This window comes from Rhodnius prolixus, unplaced genomic scaffold (genome assembly GCF_049639745.1).
Source record: "Rhodnius prolixus isolate KJV_2025 unplaced genomic scaffold, Rpr scaffold_11, whole genome shotgun sequence".
Classification (NCBI taxonomy): Eukaryota; Metazoa; Arthropoda; class Insecta; order Hemiptera; family Reduviidae; genus Rhodnius; species Rhodnius prolixus.
This window is the reverse complement of record NW_027411625.1, coordinates 12,096,405-12,115,718: the sequence shown is the minus strand read 5'-3', so window position 1 is coordinate 12,115,718 and position 19,314 is coordinate 12,096,405. Positions and strand designations below refer to the sequence as shown.

The window sequence follows — 19,314 nt, the reverse complement described above, 5'->3', positions numbered from 1 at the left end:
AGAAAATCTGCGCCACCGTGAACCGGTGTCTCAAAGTCACCTACCAGAGCTGCCCTTCCAGTTCTTTTTTAAAGCACTACAGTCATTAAACTTCTAGAAGTTCATTCATTGGGTTTTAGTAGGAACTATTACGGACATCAAGTTTGGAGCAGACATTAAGTATGTGATCAGCATCCATTACTCCGTAATAAATTTGTGGACAAGTTGAGGAATCAGCTGTTCCAATTCAATAACCTAAAATAGGCTGTAGCAGTTTGTCGGGGGAGATTGTCTGGAAGCGATGGTTGGAGAGTGTTGTCCAGCTAGCTCTCGTTGGCAGATGCTTACAATCTTTTATAAATAAAGTTTATATATGGGACACTTCCTTCAGTAGGATTGTTGATTCCTTCTTTTGCCGAACTTCTGATTGTTATCTGGCCCAATGTAGCATGCAATCCTCTGAAGAACCACTTTTTAGCCTTTCTTCAGTTTTTTTTTGTTGTTGATAGTTCTCGCCTTATAAAGACTACTAATTTTAAGCATGACGGTTCGCCCCGTTCCATGATTGCTGCTCTCTAATCTACCTAGAAGACCAATTTTCCGGTGACTTTAACCTTGCTTGAATAGTGTCAGAGAAGATAGAGTCAAGATGGATCAATACTCGAAAATCACTTCTGATTCTTATTAGTTAAGGGCTAAAATTGATTTTTACCCTAATAGGCTGTGCTCTATGGAATCCAAAGCCTGCTTTAGATCCATCAACCTGGAGATAAACTGCCCTTTTCTTATTTTGTTTTCAATTATTGAATATTGGTGTTCTGGTAGAGTTTGTGTGGTCCACTCCTTTTCCACTCATTTGGCTAATATTGCAATAATTACCTTCATTACGCTGATTAAAAGTGCAACAGATCTATAATTAGTTAGTCAATAGATTTGGATCATGGGATTTGAGACATTGATCCAGATCAGAACTGTTTGTTCAAATTCTAGAATACAATCTAGAACTTCAGTTTATAATGAAACCACTCTATTAACAAATGCTGTTGTAGTGTGGCAATCCTAGAATCACACATACATATTTCTAATTTGGAGTTTGTAAATATATGTTTTGAGGTCTCCTTAGTCCTGGAAATAGGTTTTTCGGTATCCACCTTGATAAAAAAAACAAATTTTCTTTAAACTTAATGTACTTATTGCGCTAAAGTATTTCTATATAACCTTTATTTTAAAATTTTCCTGGCAAAATTCTATTAAACGCATTTCAGACCCACCAATGAGGCTTCCTCCAACTTAGGAAAACATCGGCTTACTGGTTAACTGGCTAGATTTGTTTTAGTTTTTAGCGCTTTGGGCAGAAGATGTCAAGATCAGTGTGAGCATGTGTAAAATGAAGGCAAATATCTTTTTATACGAATTCCAAGTTTCAAGGGTACTAAGTTATGTAAAGTGTGGTTAAAAGAAGTAGTGAGAGGGTTCACGTCAGATTTTTTGTGCTGTTACGCGCAAAAACGAATTTTTTTTTGCTGTCTGGTGAATGTAAATATGTTGCTTATGGGTGAGTGTGACAATTGAGATTCAACTTTAGCTTATAAATAGAATTTAAAATTTTGTAATAGAAGAGCAGTTGTAAGAGTTGAAATAGCGTAGAGTCAGTGTGGCGAGACAAAAACACATCACCTGATCTCTGACGTCATATGGTCTGATATGATCGTAGCTCTCCCTACTTTGGCTTAGGGTTAATTAAATAGTTATTTCTCCCCACTCCGGTCTGTCACGCCACTGTCTACAAATTTATCGACTTGAAATAAACCTGCATCGTATGTTTTACTCACGCTGTTTCAAATTTTGATTTTTGAATGTTCAATAGAGAAGGTAGCAAGTTACGACTCAACTGGTAAAAATGTATACCGTATTCTTAACACAGCGTGACTCGTCTATATTTTAAGAACACCACTAGCTAAGAGAATTCTAGCAACCCTACTCTTAAAACCTTGTAAGCGATAGATCTGTATATATCTCTGCCTTCGGGTACCCCAGAAGATTTTGAGGTTGAAGTATCCTTTAACCTGCGCAATATTAATAAGACTAAAAGCACGACATTTTTATGTGCTCTACAGCACTTACCTACGTAAGTGTTAGGTTCTGACAAACATGTCTTCAAAAAAGCTCTCATCAGTACAGTTAGTAGACTACCACTTACATTACAAAGAATGATGCCAATGTTGTCAGATCTGTCATATTAGCTTTATTAAGCGGAAATGTAAGCATGCTTCTAAATTGCCGCAGGTTTGCATAAAGTACAGGTCTAAACCAATAGCGTACGAAAAGCAACAGAAATGCGCTTCTAAATTTAGCAAAGCTATCGTTTAATTTGTTGAAAGGGAACCTAAAGCACGCTTCTAATGTGCCTCAATTAATAAAATTAACAAATCTACCACCGGGTAACATTATCAAAGAGAAGTAGAAATATTCTTTTAAATGTGCAATAGAAATAAGACTTGTATTATTAAGTATGACCAGCAAGCATGCCCCAAATTAGTACAATGAACATCTACCTCGAAATGCTTCATAAAGGGAACTAGAAGTATGCTTCGCAAGTGCTTCAAGGCCTTTAACAATGTAATGAAGCGAATAAAAAGAAATTCAAAGCGAACCTCTAATGTTTGTAGACTGGTACAATTACCAATCTCCAATTACAGCAATTTTCAATAATTTCCAATTACAGCAAAGGGCTCTAGAAGTGTACCTTTAGTGTGTTACAAGTTAGTATATTGTATGGATCAACAACTAATAGCTTTTTTTTATAGGGAACTAAGACGCAGCACAGCCTTTAGTAATGTACCAGATCTACCTCTACTTCAAAGCACCCAGTCTTTTACAATGTTGTAAATACTGATACATTACAGCAACTCTATTAAGAGGAACTTTAAGCACAACATAACATGCCTAAAATGTGCCACAAATGGGTATAATCTATCACCTTTCATCCACTTCGGTGATAGGTCTACTTATATTTACATTGTAAAAGTTATAGAAAGTACAAAAATGCCTCTGAAGTACATCTAATTAGTACGTATATGTTGTTTTTCCCCGTTATTTTTTCAAAACAGAACTCAATTAATAACAATTTTGTTTAGAAGGCAAGGTATTCCGTAGTTTGTTTAAATTGGCAGAAATATAACTTGCGTCGCCACGGTTTTTGTGGTGGGGCGTAATTGCTAACGCATTTACAGAGCGAGCCTTCCCCTTGAAAATGTTCGGTAGAGGGGATTACACTTAATTTACTTTTTAGTACAAACAGATAAGGCCAGTATAAACTCGATGTAGTGACGAGTAAGCACGTGGTGCGAACCAGGTAGTTCAAGTTACCTTTAAATTACGGAGTTACTTATTTAAGTTGTGAATTTACTGGGAAGTTATTTAAAATAGAAACTAAAAAAATTTATTGAAAGAAAATAATCGACTTTTTGATCAAACAGAGTATGTGTAAATTTCAAGTTCAAAAATATTGGTGATTATAGTAGTGTTTGGTGTATTTTCGAATTTCCCAACTTCTTAAATCTAAAACCTTGCAAAGCACTACATCAAAGTAGAGAGATCAAATAAATGTAAGTATAAAAAGCGATTCAATATATTTACTAAACAAAATATAGAATTGCCACAAGTACAAAGTTGTGTAAAATGAAATTTTTTGTGAATTTACTCCTTGTAGCTTTACCCCTAAATTCAATATTAAGGCTGTAAATGTAGATTTTATATTGAAACATGCTTAGCATTTGAGGCTCTTAAATCATAAGCCTTGAAAAACTTCCTTACAGTCACACTTAGCACATACTTGTAGAGAATAAAAATTGCCCAAAATTAAATTACCTTTAAATTTGGTTCTTATAGGTTTACCTTAAAATTAAACCGTAAGTTAACCATTTTGCCCTATGGATCACCAACTTAGAACTTGGAGGGCTACATAAGGCCCTCATAAACTTCATTACAGTTACATCTAACTGCAATTTGTACGGAATCAAAATCTTGTAAAATTAAACTCTCAAAAAATTCAGTTCTTATAGTTTTTTTTACTTAAATTCAATATTAAGGCTGTAGATTTTCAATTTCATCAGACATAGCATTTAAACCTGTGCTCCTCAAAATTTCCCTTTAAGGTCAACTTCTAGATTGTATAGATACAAAATTGTGTTATATAAAATTTTCTGTAAATTTAGTTTTTTATATTAATAGTTTTTAGTCTAATCGCAAAATTAAGCCATTTTAATTGTAGAGCTCTAATCTAGTTGCTGCTCTAATAATTCCAAAATCACGCCTCCAAAATCTGCTGCATAAGTCATATAGCTCAAACTAGTATTTAACCAACTTGTTTAAAATTATATTTTTATAATTTTTGTTGCAACGCTCTTTTTGCTCTAAGTTAAAGTTAGAGCATTGATTTGCAATAGAACACCCGTAACTTGTGACTCTTACTACATTTACCCCTCTGTAAGTGGGGGTATACCAACTTTAAGCATGCCTATTAATGCTTTAAGATCCTATGTACGACACTTCTTAGTTTATTTAGCGTGCAAGTATACAGTTTAAGTAACTAGTTTTAATTTGTATTCGATCGGATTTGCGAGTAACATAATTTCCGTTTTTAAGAAACCATATTTGGACTGGACATTAGTTCTGTCGTCTTTTAAATGGTTTCCGGTTGATTGGTTCGTGTCCGAGGTCACAGAATGGCTAATCAAAAGTGCCTAATATAACAAACGAAGCATCATCTTAGAATTACAACTTTAATGGATCAGACCTCGCTTAGTATCACACTAAGAGAGGATACCCGTATTCTGAATGATTTGAATTAAACCGGAAGTCGTATTCTATTCATTGTAAAACGGCTTCACTATTCAAGAATAAGATTGTCTTTAAGTTTTTCTTGAATACAGTTCATTCCAAAGATGGTATGTGAATTCCATTATTCTACTAAAGTAGATGCATTGATGCGAGAAGAAATTCCGCATCAAGATTTTAAATTTTGTAGTAAAATTTGTACCCAAAATTTGTAATTGCAAGGTGGTACAAATCACAAAAAATGTAATATTGAATTGTAAAGAGGTCGTCACTTAAGGTTTCGCTGAATATTTCCTTATTGCGGGTGGGCTGGGAAACCTAAACTCAAATTTAACTTGTGATTTTCCATTTTTTTTTATTATGCTGACCATACGCTCTCATCGACCAGTTAAAAAAAACTATTCTATTTCTTTTGAACTCACTGTACCTCAAAACGTGTCCTTCAGTAAATACATAAATTCTAAAACCTGCGCGCTTACAATACTACTTCTGCGAGGGTTAAATTTTCGTGAAGCACACGGATTTTCGATAAACAAATGGTTTTTGGTTTCAATATTATTATACATGTGTAATAATTGGCACTCCACTCCCCCAGAATCCCCACTAAATCAATAACCTCGTAAAAACGTTTCCAGCCAGTGTGATGGGGAAAAACTTGGGAATACTCTTCAGTCTCATTTTCAGTCAACTGGAGAAATTTTTCTACAAAGTTGATATCATTTTAATATTAAACGGGAGTCAGGATCGTACAAACATGGAATTTAGAAGCACATTTAATTACCAGTCAATTGTCCTGTAAAAAAGCTTCTATTCTTCTGTGAATCAGAAATTTACTGAATAAATGTTTTGTTTTTTACTGGAAAACGCTTTTTTAACTAGTCATATTTCTTGCAAACGTAAAGATCTTATAACGTGAAATTTCATTTAGCAGTTCGTGCAATTCATCTAAGAATACTTTTCATGGGCTCTTAGATTTTCAGCTTACTGTCCGGTGACGTCAGTTTACCTGTAACGAGAGAATACTGTACGAAGGCCTGCAGCACACAAAAAGGCATCAATGGACATGTTTTGACGCGCCTTTATTTAAAAAAAATTATTATAACCTTTATTTAAATAAATTCAATTATACAAAAGTAAAAAAGGTATACTGCATGGCAAATTTTTTTCATGAGTAAGAAAAGTAAAAATTAAAGTTTAAATTTTAAGGCTTGGAATTTTCAGCGAAAGTCACGTTCTGTAATTTAAATCCTTGAAGTTGATACTAATTTAGATTGCGCGTTAATGGATTGGATTGGTTTAGATTAAGTTACGTAAGACGCAACGTTGCAAACAAGTGATCTAAACTCTTCCTGTTTTTTAAGAAACATTCGGCCAGTACAAAAAAAATTTCAAGGTTCAAAAAGCCAAATTGCCCTTTCCTCCCCTTCCTCCTTGCAAAGAGGAGCTATTGAGATGGGATCATGTTAAGGACAAGTTTCTACCGAAATCCAGCGATCGAAAGCAAAAGTGCGATTTTACAAAATATATATATTTAATTGAAAACAGTTTTAATTATTTTCTTTAAATTTTATACACTATTCTTCTCCTTTCCTGGCGGATAACTTGCGATAAAGGTCTTGGGCCTCGTCGAGACGTTTCCGCCAGTCGTTCCTCATTTGTGCAACCGCCATTCAGTTGCGGATTTTGAGGACACTTAGGCTTCGCTTTCGTGCCATCGTAACCTGAGCCACCAAATTTTTCGTTTTGCACTTAGTTTACTTCTGGAATTAATTATTGAATGTTTAAATTACACCATGATTCCTAGTCATCTAACGCAGTTGTAAGCCTATTGCATTTCAGAAAACATTTCATTATATTTTTTCGTACTGGTTTTTTATTTTATAGTACAATGTAAATTTTTGAGTTGTAATTTTTCCTGCAGGGTTTGTTTTGAATACTTGAAATTATGGAGGAATACCCACTTTTATATAAACATTTCTCCAAAAAAGTATTTTGAGTGGATCCTTGAGTGAGAAGTTCGTATGAAGTAGAATCTGTTATTTTAAGTGGGTAAGGAGAGAACTTGATTGATGGCTGCAGTGGTTAGACCCTTTATACTGCCACGAACTAATTTTACCCCAACGAACCTTATTTATTTAAAGGGAACTAAACGCTCCATGCGTTTTATCAAAATTTGTTATTTATGTATCTTAATGGTTAGTTTTAGTGATAGTTTGCACCAAATTTGTATATTAGCACTTTTCGAGTTTCAGCGCTTGGAAGAGTGGATGGGCTCCATTCTGTTAGGCCAGCCAGCTGGTGGTGGGGGAGGGGCCAAGGACAAGACTGGCCTAGGGGTTTGGGCAAGACTCAAGGCAGGACTACTGCGCCTGGGACCCAGTAGGCGTCATCAGGCGCCCATTTTGCCTGAGGCCGCCTATCCGCTGAAAGTAATAATCGACTCAGAACTAAGCGGCGTAATTTACAGTGATATAGGTGCCAACTATGAACACCCAAGATACTTTGCGCCATCTTGGCCTTACAAAGGTAAAAATTATCATGTTGTTGTTTTAATGTGTAGTCCAAACGTGTTTCTATTTTCGGGTAAATCAAAAACCTTTGCATTTTTGTTGTATTACCTTAATGGGTATTAAAAGTGTGATTAGCAGTTTATACATGTCAAAATATTGTGATATTTTTATTATTTTATTTTCACTTGTGATTGCCACTAGTTAATAACTAGCAGGAACGTAAATGATAAAAACACCAAACTTTTAACAAAACTGATTTATTGCACGGCACAGTATATAAGATTTACTAAAACCACGACTGTTTACTGAACAAATTCACAAAAATTACAACAGTTCACTATTACGCACTTAAGTTCACTTCGTAGGTTCACCATATAGACTATACTCTGCAGCCGCTCTTTCACTACTGTCATAGAATATTCTGGAATCCTCTAGAAGCTTATAGTATAAGCTATGCGAAAACTACGTTACTTCACTCAGAGTGGAGCATTCCTGATCGTCCTATTTCTTTTCAGACTATCGATGCTAGCCCTTCCTAATGGCTAGAGGTTCCATCTTCTCTCAAGAGATGGCGCTAAAGTCGCTTCGCTTCAATATAAACAGTGAAAAAGTGCATATTCTGCCACTGTACAATCTATCATTAGTATGACGAAGGTTCTTTGGAGCGAAAAATTCAACACAACCTAGTTCACCTCCTCTTCCTTAGTAAAATGAGCCAGGATTGAAATAACTTATAGATCGGAGTTGCGAAGGCTGAAGAGCTGTATGCAGGGTGAGGAAAAAGTTAAAACTCTGGCTCTTTAATTTTTGAGGATGTTTGACTTATGTGCCTTACATTATCATGCTGCATATCTTTTTTTTTTTTGTTGAATTAAGAGAGGCACTTTATTTTGCCCATTGGGACTCCATTCGAAAAAGTTCTACCACCAAGTGAAAGAAATAACGCAAAGATTTTTTTACTCCCTTATATTTGGAAATTTGAGTCTTGCCTTATTTATTGTATCGCACTTGTACTGGTCAAATAAGTTATAGTCTCTTTGGTAACGTATTGTGAGGAATTTCAGAAAACTTCTGCTACGAATTTCTGACACAACATATGTATTTCCAAAAGAGAAAAAAATCAGATTTAAAGGAAACAAAGCGTGGGGTATCTGAAGGATCGGTGCAGAGCCCTAATGTGTTCCTAAACTTAAAGAAATTCGTATTTATGCTAATATTTTAAATTACATTTCAAAATACATAAAACGAATTTTCCCAGTATTGATCTATTATGTATGTGGCACATAGTATACATACATAAGTTGAAAAACAACTGTAAGGAGCATTTTCGACAAAATTTCAGAAAAGTGAAAAATCTATGCTTCTATGTTACTTTATGATTAGTACGCGTGCGTTCTAATAATTGTCGTTTAGAAGCTCGTCATTTTATGTAAATTCTTTACGAGGCCCTTTTGAAAATACTCGGTGCGCCTCCCTTAAAATCCCGCCTCCTTTAGGTATTCTCGCAACCGCAGTTCACTATTACGCACTTAAGTTCACTTCGTAGGTTCACCATATAGACTACTACTCTGCAGCCGCTCTTTCACTACTGTCATAGAATATTCTGGAATCCTCTAGAAGCTTATAGTATAAGCTATGCGAAAACTACGTTACTTCACTCAGAGTGGAGCATTCCTGATACGCAAAACTAGCAGAAAAGAGAGCAAAAAAAGATAAATTTAGAACAGAGGCTAAAAAAATGCATTATTATTGAGAAACCATTAAAAAATAGTAATAAAGTGAAATATTGTGATGGAGTGTGGAGATTATTACATGAGCAAGGAAGGTTTTTAAATCTACAAAAAAATCAGGTTATGTATGCAAAAAAAAAAAATGTAGATCTTTGCTTTCTTCTGTTAAGATTTCATCTCGCCCTATTAATGGAAATTTAGTGCTTCTTAAGAATAAAAAACAAGTAGAAAGCAGAGTATAATTGTATCATTAGCAAGGAAAATATTAACTTTTATTTCATAAGATAGTGTAGATAGTTTAATATTATCGCTCACGTTAAAGCTCATGAAAATTTAATAAAATTCCAGCGATAATCAGGAACTTACAAGTCACACTACATGAAAAACTATTCATAATTTTTTATGAAAAAAGAATGAATATCTTAAATACATTCATGGAACTCTAACATTGAACTAGGCTGAAGTTGTATTTTTTAAGTATTTACTTTTTCGGCTAAAGTTCTTGTCATAGTTTGTTATTAATGTTCCTTCTATTATTATTTTGTATTGTGCGCCATTATAATTTGAATTAAAATGTGCATAGATAAAATAAATATCTATCTTTCACAGGGATAACAATTGCAGCAATACTTACCTCGATAAGCCTGATTCTGACTACGCTGATGTGGCTCACAAATATCTATGGCAACGCTATTCTTAAGGTAAGCCAACTTATCAGGCATACAAAAGGAGTAACAAATTATTGTTAATATGGTGCTAAGTTTGTAGCCAATCAAGGTTGACCACTTTGGCATAGTTCCCCGCTATCAAGTTCATATTTTACGCCTAAAGCTCTCAGCGTCCTAATTTTAGGGCAGATGAATTTCATGTTAGCTTGTAATATTCGATTACTTTGTGGCATTGTCGTATGTGTAATAAGAGGACAGACCTTCTTGCCACAGAAGTTTCATATTCAAATTACTCATTTCTGTCCTTTAAAGAAGAAAAAACTCACGCTTTCAAGTTCCAAGATCCTCTTTCCATAGTCCTTACTTTAATTAAACAGTCAGGACTGTGTACAGTCAGTTTAAACAGTCAAAGGGGCCGTTTGTGACTGATGGTGTAATAATGGAACCTCCCGGATCGCGTTGGGATCTAACCAATACTTTTAGAATCTATTCAGATCAAAAATTGAGTCCCGATTTGCGGGTTTTCTGTCATCATATTTAAAATAGAAACAATAAATGGTGCCATGTATCTAGGAAAATTAAGTTAGGCTATTTAACTTCAGCTCAGAGTAAAATTTCCTGAATAAGACTTAATGTATTTTTAATTACATTTATGAACTTTAATGTTTAATAAATATTTTATAGGGAAGAGACAACCCCTTAGCCAACTTTTTTTCACTGATAAGAGTATACTGGCAGTAATTTATTTCAAATTAGGCCACTGCCTAAAAGGTATGAACTTCATACTGGGTACGCCAAATTAGAGCATCACCTAACGAACATTTACATTACCAGTGAAGCTAACACAGGCGTTTTAAAGAGGTGGGTTTAACTGGAGGAAAACTTTTTTGAGTTTTGAACGAAGGACAGTGTGTTCTTCCATGCAGTTTCCTTAGAGGAAATACACCTCTTTTTGGTTCTGCCCCTTTTTAAAAAAAGCTTTTTAAGGTAGGCTTCCAAGATAGAAAATGATAGAAAAAACTATTTTGACTGAAATTGGATATCTCTTTATGTAGAAAATGTATTTTGGATCACTGTAATTACAACTGAACTTTTGAAATAAAAATAAGAAAAAAGCAAACCCAACAACGAGTAAAAAAGAGATGTGCATCTAGATTTTTCAGCCACATCCAGGTTCACTTATTTAACAAAAAATAATTTATTTTATTTTCGTAAGAGGGCCCTTGATGGTAAATATAATAGTAATAATTACCAATCACACGTCTCATTTATGCTAAATTTGTTAAGCTTTCCTAACCAAAGTAAAAAATAACTACACTTGTCTGAAATGACCTTAAATAAATTAAATTAACAAATTTGTCCGAATAGAAAACAAATTGTAACGGCAGAATTTACACAAAACTTAACAATGTAAGAAAGGGTCCTGCCATTACAATAATCCAGCTTCCAAGATTTAGAGCATAGAGAACTTTCCATACCGCCCGAGGACGATGTGGGAATAGCCAATAAGAAGGCTCTATCCTTCAATTCATTCTACCATCTTTCTACACTATCATTTTCATTTTAATATTTAGTTATTTAGCTGGGTTATTATCATCAGCGATAAATATAAGACTAGAGTAGGTAGTCCATTGTTTTCTTTAATTTACTTGAGTAGTTCTAACTTTTATTTGCTCAACTGTTATTCTTAACTTTTGCATTCTCAACACTATTTCTTTATTTATTCTTACCCTTTAAAAATCAATTATGAAAAAATAAACTAAATAGAATTCACAATCTAAACGTATTTGTTAGTTCGCGTAAATACACAATTCCATTACCTCGCCACAACGCTCAGCTGGTTGTTATTAAAGCATGTTTTATTCGTCAGTGGATTCGAAATGTTTTAGTAAGCGCTGTCGAGTGTTGTTCCTTGCTATTACAATGAGCACCTCTGCTTTTAATGCCTGACTCCAAGACGAAGAGACATCTGCCTCACTCCAGCGCTCCCACCACTACAGCCACTCTTTTTCTTATGACTTTTTTATTAAATTACTATGATATGAAAGAATGATGAACAGCAGAAATATTTAAGAGAACCATAATTTATTAAGTACTTTTTTTATTTAATTTTCTGTAAAGTACATTTATTTTTTGTTGACGAAAAACAATTAGAAATAATGAAAATTTATCTATTTCTCTTCTTTCTTGTAGCTTGGGCTATAAAGACTGATCTATTCAATTGCTTGTCCTTGTTTCAGTTGGTCTCGATCCGCAATGATATCGACATGGTATTCGAGTTGTGGCGAGTGCCGCCCACACGGCCTACTCTGTCCGTTTATATCTTCAACTACACAAACCACAGAAAGGTGTTGGAAGGCAAAGAGAAGCCACATGTGCAAGAAGTTGGCCCTTATGTATTCAGGTAAAAAGGGCGATTGAGCACTTTTGACTTTTTGTTGTATCTGTATTCGCCATCTTTATTTTTTATTATACATTTAATCTTTCCTCACAGGGAAAAAATGGAACGAATCAATGTCATTTTCAACCCAAATGGTACAGTATCGTTTCAAGAAAATCGCACCATTGAACCCGACATGGAAAGAACAAGTGGTAGTATGCTTGATAGGGTTATCGTGCCGAATGTACCGTTAATTGTAAGTATGCACAGTGTCGCTAATTTAAACATGCTTAATCTGGCTCATAAAATTGTATATGTGGTCCAAATGTAGAAGTTCTTTTTGACACTTTTTTAACGAACTTTAAATGAAGTTAATACAAATTTCTGTAGCTCCTTTAGTGAACATGCCGTCAACTGCAGCTACCCCAGCGCATTGATTCTACAAATATTGACAAGCTGGTCAAATTACCTTTTTATGAGATAAAAACTTTGTACTGTGGTTATTACTTAGTGTGTTTGTGACTACCTACCATTTACCAAACTACTGCCAAGGCACAATAATGTTTGTGAGAAGATATGGTTATATTATCAGGCAAATATTAGGCTTCGTTCTACAGTGTGTTTGATTTGTGTGCCATTAACACAACCATCCAAAACTATTGGCCTGTTTAAGTTCATTTTTGACCAGATTGATATCAGCTATTAAAATTAGAAGCAATACCCTATCTTGGTCAACAGATTACATATCAATGAAATCATCTACTGACTAGAAAGCTTTTCTAAAAATCTGGCAGAGTGTAGCTAGTTAGCAGCATCAGTATATATTTTGTATTATCTCCTATCCAGAATAACTTTATAGATACTTACTTGAGATGACTAAACTGCACCATATCTACTAGCAAGTAATTAAAATATATAAACTATTCTTTTTCAGACAGTCTTAAAAACTGTGAACTCCTTGTTTTATCTGGATCAACGAGTGTTGACACAAGTTTTAAACTCCGTCAATTCGCAACCATTTCAAAATTTGAGTGTGAACGAGTTTATATGGGGTTATGAGGATGCTTTCTTCAAGATTGTAAAAAAAATAGTCAATCTTTTAACTCAAGAGGATACTAAAGGATTTGGGTTTCTAGATAAGGTATATTTCTTTCCTATTTACAGAGATCTTACTTAATTTAATTTGGGCTCTTATTCAAATTTTATATTATCCAGAGACGTGGCGTTCATCATGACGTGGTTACCATGCACACAGGTGAGTACGATCTAGAAAACATTGGACAGATAACGCGTTGGTCAGGACAGGACAGAATCGGGTGCTGGGGTGACACGAAGTGCGACCAGATGACAGGAAGTGATGGCAGTATTTTTCCAGCACGAGCCACCAAAGATGGCAGGCCTATGTACATATATTCGCACAGCATGTGTAGGCGTTTACCGTTACACTTCGCAAAAACCACTTTGGTAAGTTTGAATATAATTGCCGGAAATACGCCCCTTTTTCTATAACCCATATGTGAGTCTAGAATTCCTAGCCTTCCCGTAATAACTGGAAGAGATGTAATCAGGGGGTGCCAGGTAAGATTGGAGAATTCTAATCTCCCATTACTCTGAACGTGGGACATCCAAATTAGGTGGCATGGACGGAGGCGAATAGTAAAAGTAAAGTAATTGTCTATTTTTTCAGGCGGGGCTTTACGTCCAACTACCATATTAGGTGTCGTGGACAGAGGCGACTAGCAAACATACTTTACTGTAAATTTCTTTTATTAACCATTAAATGGAATCCAAGGCCGGGAATGGAAACCAGTACCACAATACATCTTAGCTTTACAGGACTCTCCTCTAACCGCTCTGCTATCGTGGCGCCTAGGAGGCGAATAGGAAACATACTTTACTGTAAATTTTTCATATTAACTGTTAAGTAAAACATGAAACTAAAGATGATATAAAAAAATATAGGGTAATGTTCACTAATATCCAGTAGATAACATTCATGAGGTCTAAATATCAAAGGAATTTACTGAATATTTTCTGGTGGTTGCGAGTAAATTTCTGAGTCTAAGAATAGAGGATACCTTGGACCACGCTACTTTCCATGCTTTTATCGCTCTGTCTAATGTTTTTGACTGGACCTTATTAACAGCCTCGGTTCAAAAAAACCTTTTCCGTCTACTTCATTAAAATTTTAAGTAGGGAACACCTCATTTTTAGTTAATCAGGTTCATTTACACAAAGTATTATTTTATTTTTGTTTTTTAGAGTAAAGATGGATTCCCCGTCCAAGAGTACAATGTAGCGCATGATCTGTTTGATTTTAGTCATAATAATACGGAAAACCAATGTTACCAATACAAAGGTGCCTATCCACCATCGGGTGTCTTCAATACAGGGCCTTGTCAGAATGGTAAGTATGGACGGACACATTATTTAAATGAAACCTCCTTTGTTATTTCTGCAAGATTCAACTTTTAAGAATTTTGTTTTTTACCTTTGATGACAGACAGGCCAATCTACGTTTCATTTCCACATTTTTGGAAAGCTGGTCATGAATTAAAGCAGAGTATCTCAGGTTTAATGCCAGAAGAGTCCAGACACAAGTCTTACTTCCAGATACATAAAGTAAGTTTGTCTTCAAAATGTATTTATGTTCGGTATTTGAGTGGTGAATGCTTGGATTACGCTACACCACCTAGACCTTATTAACCCTTCCTCGACCAACTGACTATTTGGAGGCATAAAATTTAAATAAATTTTTGAGGCTGTTTATTCAGATTATCTGAGGCTTAACGCCACACGAGTCCACACGCACGTTTTACTGCTGGATACTTAAAGTTGTCTTTCTGTTGAGTATTTTAATAGAAGAATGATTCAATTAGAGCTACACCACATTGACTAACCAACTGACTATTGACTAAGGCATAAGATAAGATATCATTTGTTTTTAATACTTTTTAGGTGCATTTAACATGTTTTTACAGGCCAAGTGGCTCCACAAGTACGCTCCTCATGCTGCAACACTATCTCTAGCAGTTTTAGGCTGTCTTTTAAGTTTTACAGACTGTATACAGTATTCTCTCTCTGGGCTGTGACCCTCACAAGTTTTTTTAAGACTTTCAAGACATACTTAACGAATGTGTTGTTTAGCTAAATTTAAATATTTAACCAATTAAAAATAATTGCCTTTTTCTTCGAAATAAAATAAATTCAGCCCCAATGCGTTTTCTATTCATAGATTGTATCTATTCAGACACGAAAAAAGAGGATCTATCTTTTTTCGAATGCTTCAAGCATGATGGCTTTACACGTATATGATAAGGGGTTTCCCAGCGTATACTTTTAAAACTTTAACGCTATCTCAGGATTTTATACGTATGCGCAGGTTCTTTAAATCATTTTTTTATGCTGGACGGGTTGAATACTCTCCAGACAACTTTATTCAGATTTAGACCCTTCCTAAAGTTAGTTGAAAGTATATGCGTAAGAATTAGCTTTAAGGCTTAGTTGTCTGAGAATATTTGTATATATCTTTTTTTCCTCTCTCTCTCTTCCAGAAATTAGGCATATGTCTGAAGGCGAAAACAAGATTTCAAATGAACATAATGCTTCACAGAGCCAAATTTGTGGATCAAACATCGAAGCTACAAAATGAAACTATTATATTGCCTATAGGATGGTTAGACTATGTGAGTATTCCCAAAGATTTTAAAAACAGTAGTTTAATATTAATTCTAGATATATTCATGGTTTGCTATCGGACCTATTAAGTCTATTGAAGTAAATAAAGACCATTTTACAACTTCCGCCCATCTATAAGCCAATAAATAATTCTGTGCCCTTCCCAAACCAGTTTTCTCACTAGGTTACAATTTCGGTTGTACTCTGGGTCAAAAAGACTTTTAGAATTAAATCTTTTAATATGAACATGATTTGACGTAATTGCCACTCATTCCACGGCAAAGACATTCGTTTTCACCTAGTAAGAAAACTGAAAATTTGGCAAGGGTACAGAATTATTGGTTTATGGAAGAGTAGCCTTCCGTTGTACTCTTGAAGTACTCTTCCATCAACTGTAAAAAGACGTTTTCATCCCAAAATGAGATTTAAGCGTTTTGGCTGAGTAGAGTAGTGTTCGTATGTTATTGTAAGACTCTGAATGTATCAGCTCAAAATTGACAGTATTGCGCTCCAAACTTTCCGCTAGAGTAAGGAGGTGTAGCAATGTCAGTTAGCTGATCATTGGAGACAGAAGTAAGTTATAAAACTGAAGGTTTAAGAGAAAACAATTTAAAAACAGTCAAAAGAAATTTAATAAGTTGAGTACTACGTTTATGAGGGAAAACTTACGAAACACCTATTAATAATAATATTAGTAATAATAGCATTAACATTATTGTTTGAATTCTCATTGAAGAGGGAGGAGATTAGCTGAGTGGTTAGTGAATACTGGATTCCAACGCGGAGATCACGGGTTTGAATTGGCCTTTAGATTTTCTCTTCCTAGGAGCTTCATACATCTCACTGTCCGGTGATGGACAGTGTTGTCTGTAACGGGAGAACACTGTAATAGCATTAACAATAATTTTTAATTTATGTCCCCTATTGGCTAGGAATAGGAATCAATGCCTCTCTTGCCTAGGGCCGTAAGATATTTTGTCGGTCTCTTGGCCGAGACAAAATTATAATCTGAACAAAAATTATTAATTACAAAACGTATAAAATAAATCAACTAGGCTGACATTCGCACCCTCTATTCACGAATTTAAAAAAAAAGGTCTTTACCACGCTCGCTACAATTACATCTGGGTTATATTGCATTAACGTAATCAACGTTCTCTTTTTAAAAATTTAATTCTCTCTCAATTAAAACTATTTTTGTAACTATCCAGCGCTAATCAAGAAAAAATAAGATAATGAAAAAGTTATGTTCACCTGTTTTGCGCAAAAAGACAGCATTGAGTGTGAGCAAGTATTCACAAATCAAAAATTCTAGCGTTTCTCCCTTAATAGTTCGCAGAGCCATAATTATGCCCAATAAAAACACAATCAAAAATTACTTTGAGCAAAACGTATTAAAAGAGTTTTTTATTGTTTTATTTTAAATAATGGGAACAGAGAAAGAAAAAACAATACTATATTTCAAAAATTTAATGCCTTATTTTATAAAAAAAAATTTAATGAGAAATAAGTATATTCCCTTACTTCATTAATTTCAGAAGCATTTTTTGCAGCATTACATTCTAAAATCTCAGAGATGTTATCTAAATCATTGCAAAATCTTTACCCTTCTTACTTTATATTGATTGCAGGACTCCGGTAATTTGCCAGAACACTTTGTTAACGTACTTCATCATCTAACTTTTACTGCTGCCTACATTGAAGAGACACTGAAATGGATCTTAGTGCTGTTTACACTGTCATGTTTAGTTTACTTTGCTGTCAATGTTCGCCGCTTAATTGTTCAACCATCTTGAATTTATTTATTAAATTATTTATTTATACTGTAGGAGGAATTGGAGTGGGGAGCGAAAATTCTTCACTTATCAAGAAACAAAAAATTCCGAGCGTGGGGGTACCCGCCTTAGAAATTTAAAAGTATAAAAGATTAAATTTCAGCCCTGAAGAAAGATGCATTAAAAAACAAAACTTTTGCCCCTTCTATCTCTTTTTTTACCACTCTCTCAATCTGCCATTTTCTATAAAGAAAAAATTAAGTTCCTTTTTGTAGGTGTTTTTTTGAATTGGTGAATGATTATAATTAGCTTAATTAAGCTAATGTTTATTTATTCTTCTAAGGAGTTCTTTGTGCTTAAGCTTAGGATAGTCTAATTGCAACGCCCATGTCGAGCGAAACTAGTCGAAACTTAAAAAAAACTTTTTTAAAAATTAATTTATCTCTTTAATTATTAATATATATACTTTTTTTTTTGGTAGAAAGTCTTAATAGGCTTCTATTATTTTTAGGATAATTTTATTAGGCCCCTAATAATTTTTAAAGACTTTAATGGACCCGTTTTTTTTTTTGATCTTTAAATTTTATAAGATTTTCAATGAACCTTTCAAATGTTTTTAGAGGTCCTTTAGGGTCTGTTAATTTTTAAGGCTATAATTTTTATTTTCCCTCAAAAGGTCCTTTAAAGAAACCTAACTTTACTTTAGGAGTACTCTAGAAATCGCCATTAGTATTCTACTAAAATTATGTATTAGCGAATAGGAAAACTGTATTATATTAGAAAAATTATTTATATTTTTATAATAAATTTGTGTCCTTTGTAAATATTTCAGAAGAACCATGAGAAAATTTCTTCTTTAGTTAGGAAAAACTCCTAGAGTAAGAAAACAAAGTTGTATTTTTCTGTGATAATTTATTTTTGGAGAAACTATTTCCCCCCCAAAAAAAATAATGTATTTACATTTTGTTACGAATTAAAAAATATTTAACTGCACCGTATTTGTACATTTTTTACTTGGTACCTCTTAAGAGAAAGAACCGTGACTAGTTTTCAAAACTCTTTCAATCGTTCGAGTTTCTTTTAGTTTTTTAAAAGTATTTTTTATATTTCTTTTTACAAAATATTCGTCACATTCAGAAAGGAGCCCATAAAAGCAATCTGACATTTACGATACGAATTACTTTGACTCTCAGAGAGAACAAGATTACAGCTGTGAAAATTGCTAATCTATCTCCCGAACCAAATAAAATCAGTATACAGGTATGTCTGGTATGTCAAGACAATTGATTCTATAAAGAATCAACAATTTCACTTCACCTCCTTAACGAAAGCATTCTTAATATTAGCCTCACATGTAGAGACTGCAATTATCTATAAATAAATAATATTATTTAACTGGAGAATTTATTCATGATGCTGTGTTGGAATGACGAAAAATTCAAAATCTAGATGACTAGGAGGATCTGCAAAGAATTAAGTAAAACTTGAAATGGTAGAATCTATATTCCAAGCGCAGAAATTATTGGAAATCTCATGAAGGAACGCGAGACTTTTCTTATCTGTATTGGGACAAAACTTCACTTTACCAAAAAAATAAAATAAATAAATAAAAAATAGCTTTTTACAACTCTTCGGAAGTGAGATAGGAAGTGTAAACTGCACTTGTCAAAAAAAAAAAAAAAATCTCTATCCTATTAAATTGGATCCCCAATTTTTTATTCATTAACAGTCTCTCATTTTTAGTTATAAAACAAA

General features: G+C 34.0%; 1 protein-coding gene across 3 annotated transcripts; it reads left to right on the top strand.

Annotated features, from left to right (window-relative positions):
* The first annotated feature begins 3,279 nt into the window (after positions 1–3,279).
* Positions 3,280–17,757, top strand: LOC141459234 (lysosome membrane protein 2-like). 3 transcript variants are annotated; one of them, XM_074138059.1, is made up of 11 exons: positions 3,280–3,587; positions 7,071–7,344; positions 9,668–9,759; positions 11,967–12,130; positions 12,221–12,362; positions 13,041–13,247; positions 13,322–13,570; positions 14,369–14,513; positions 14,610–14,728; positions 15,661–15,792; positions 17,416–17,757. In XM_074138059.1, the coding sequence occupies exons 2-11, from the start codon at positions 7,086–7,088 to the stop codon at positions 17,578–17,580; spliced, it is 1,674 nt and encodes a 557-aa protein (XP_073994160.1). In that variant the 5' UTR covers positions 3,280–3,587; positions 7,071–7,085; the 3' UTR covers positions 17,581–17,757. The 3 variants fall into 3 exon arrangements, with proteins under 3 accessions (XP_073994160.1, XP_073994161.1, XP_073994162.1); XM_074138060.1 differs by having other exon boundaries at positions 3,447–3,587; positions 7,065–7,344; XM_074138061.1 differs by lacking the exons at positions 3,280–3,587; positions 7,071–7,344 and adding an exon at positions 8,049–8,100.
* Positions 17,758–19,314: the final 1,557 nt, after the last annotated feature.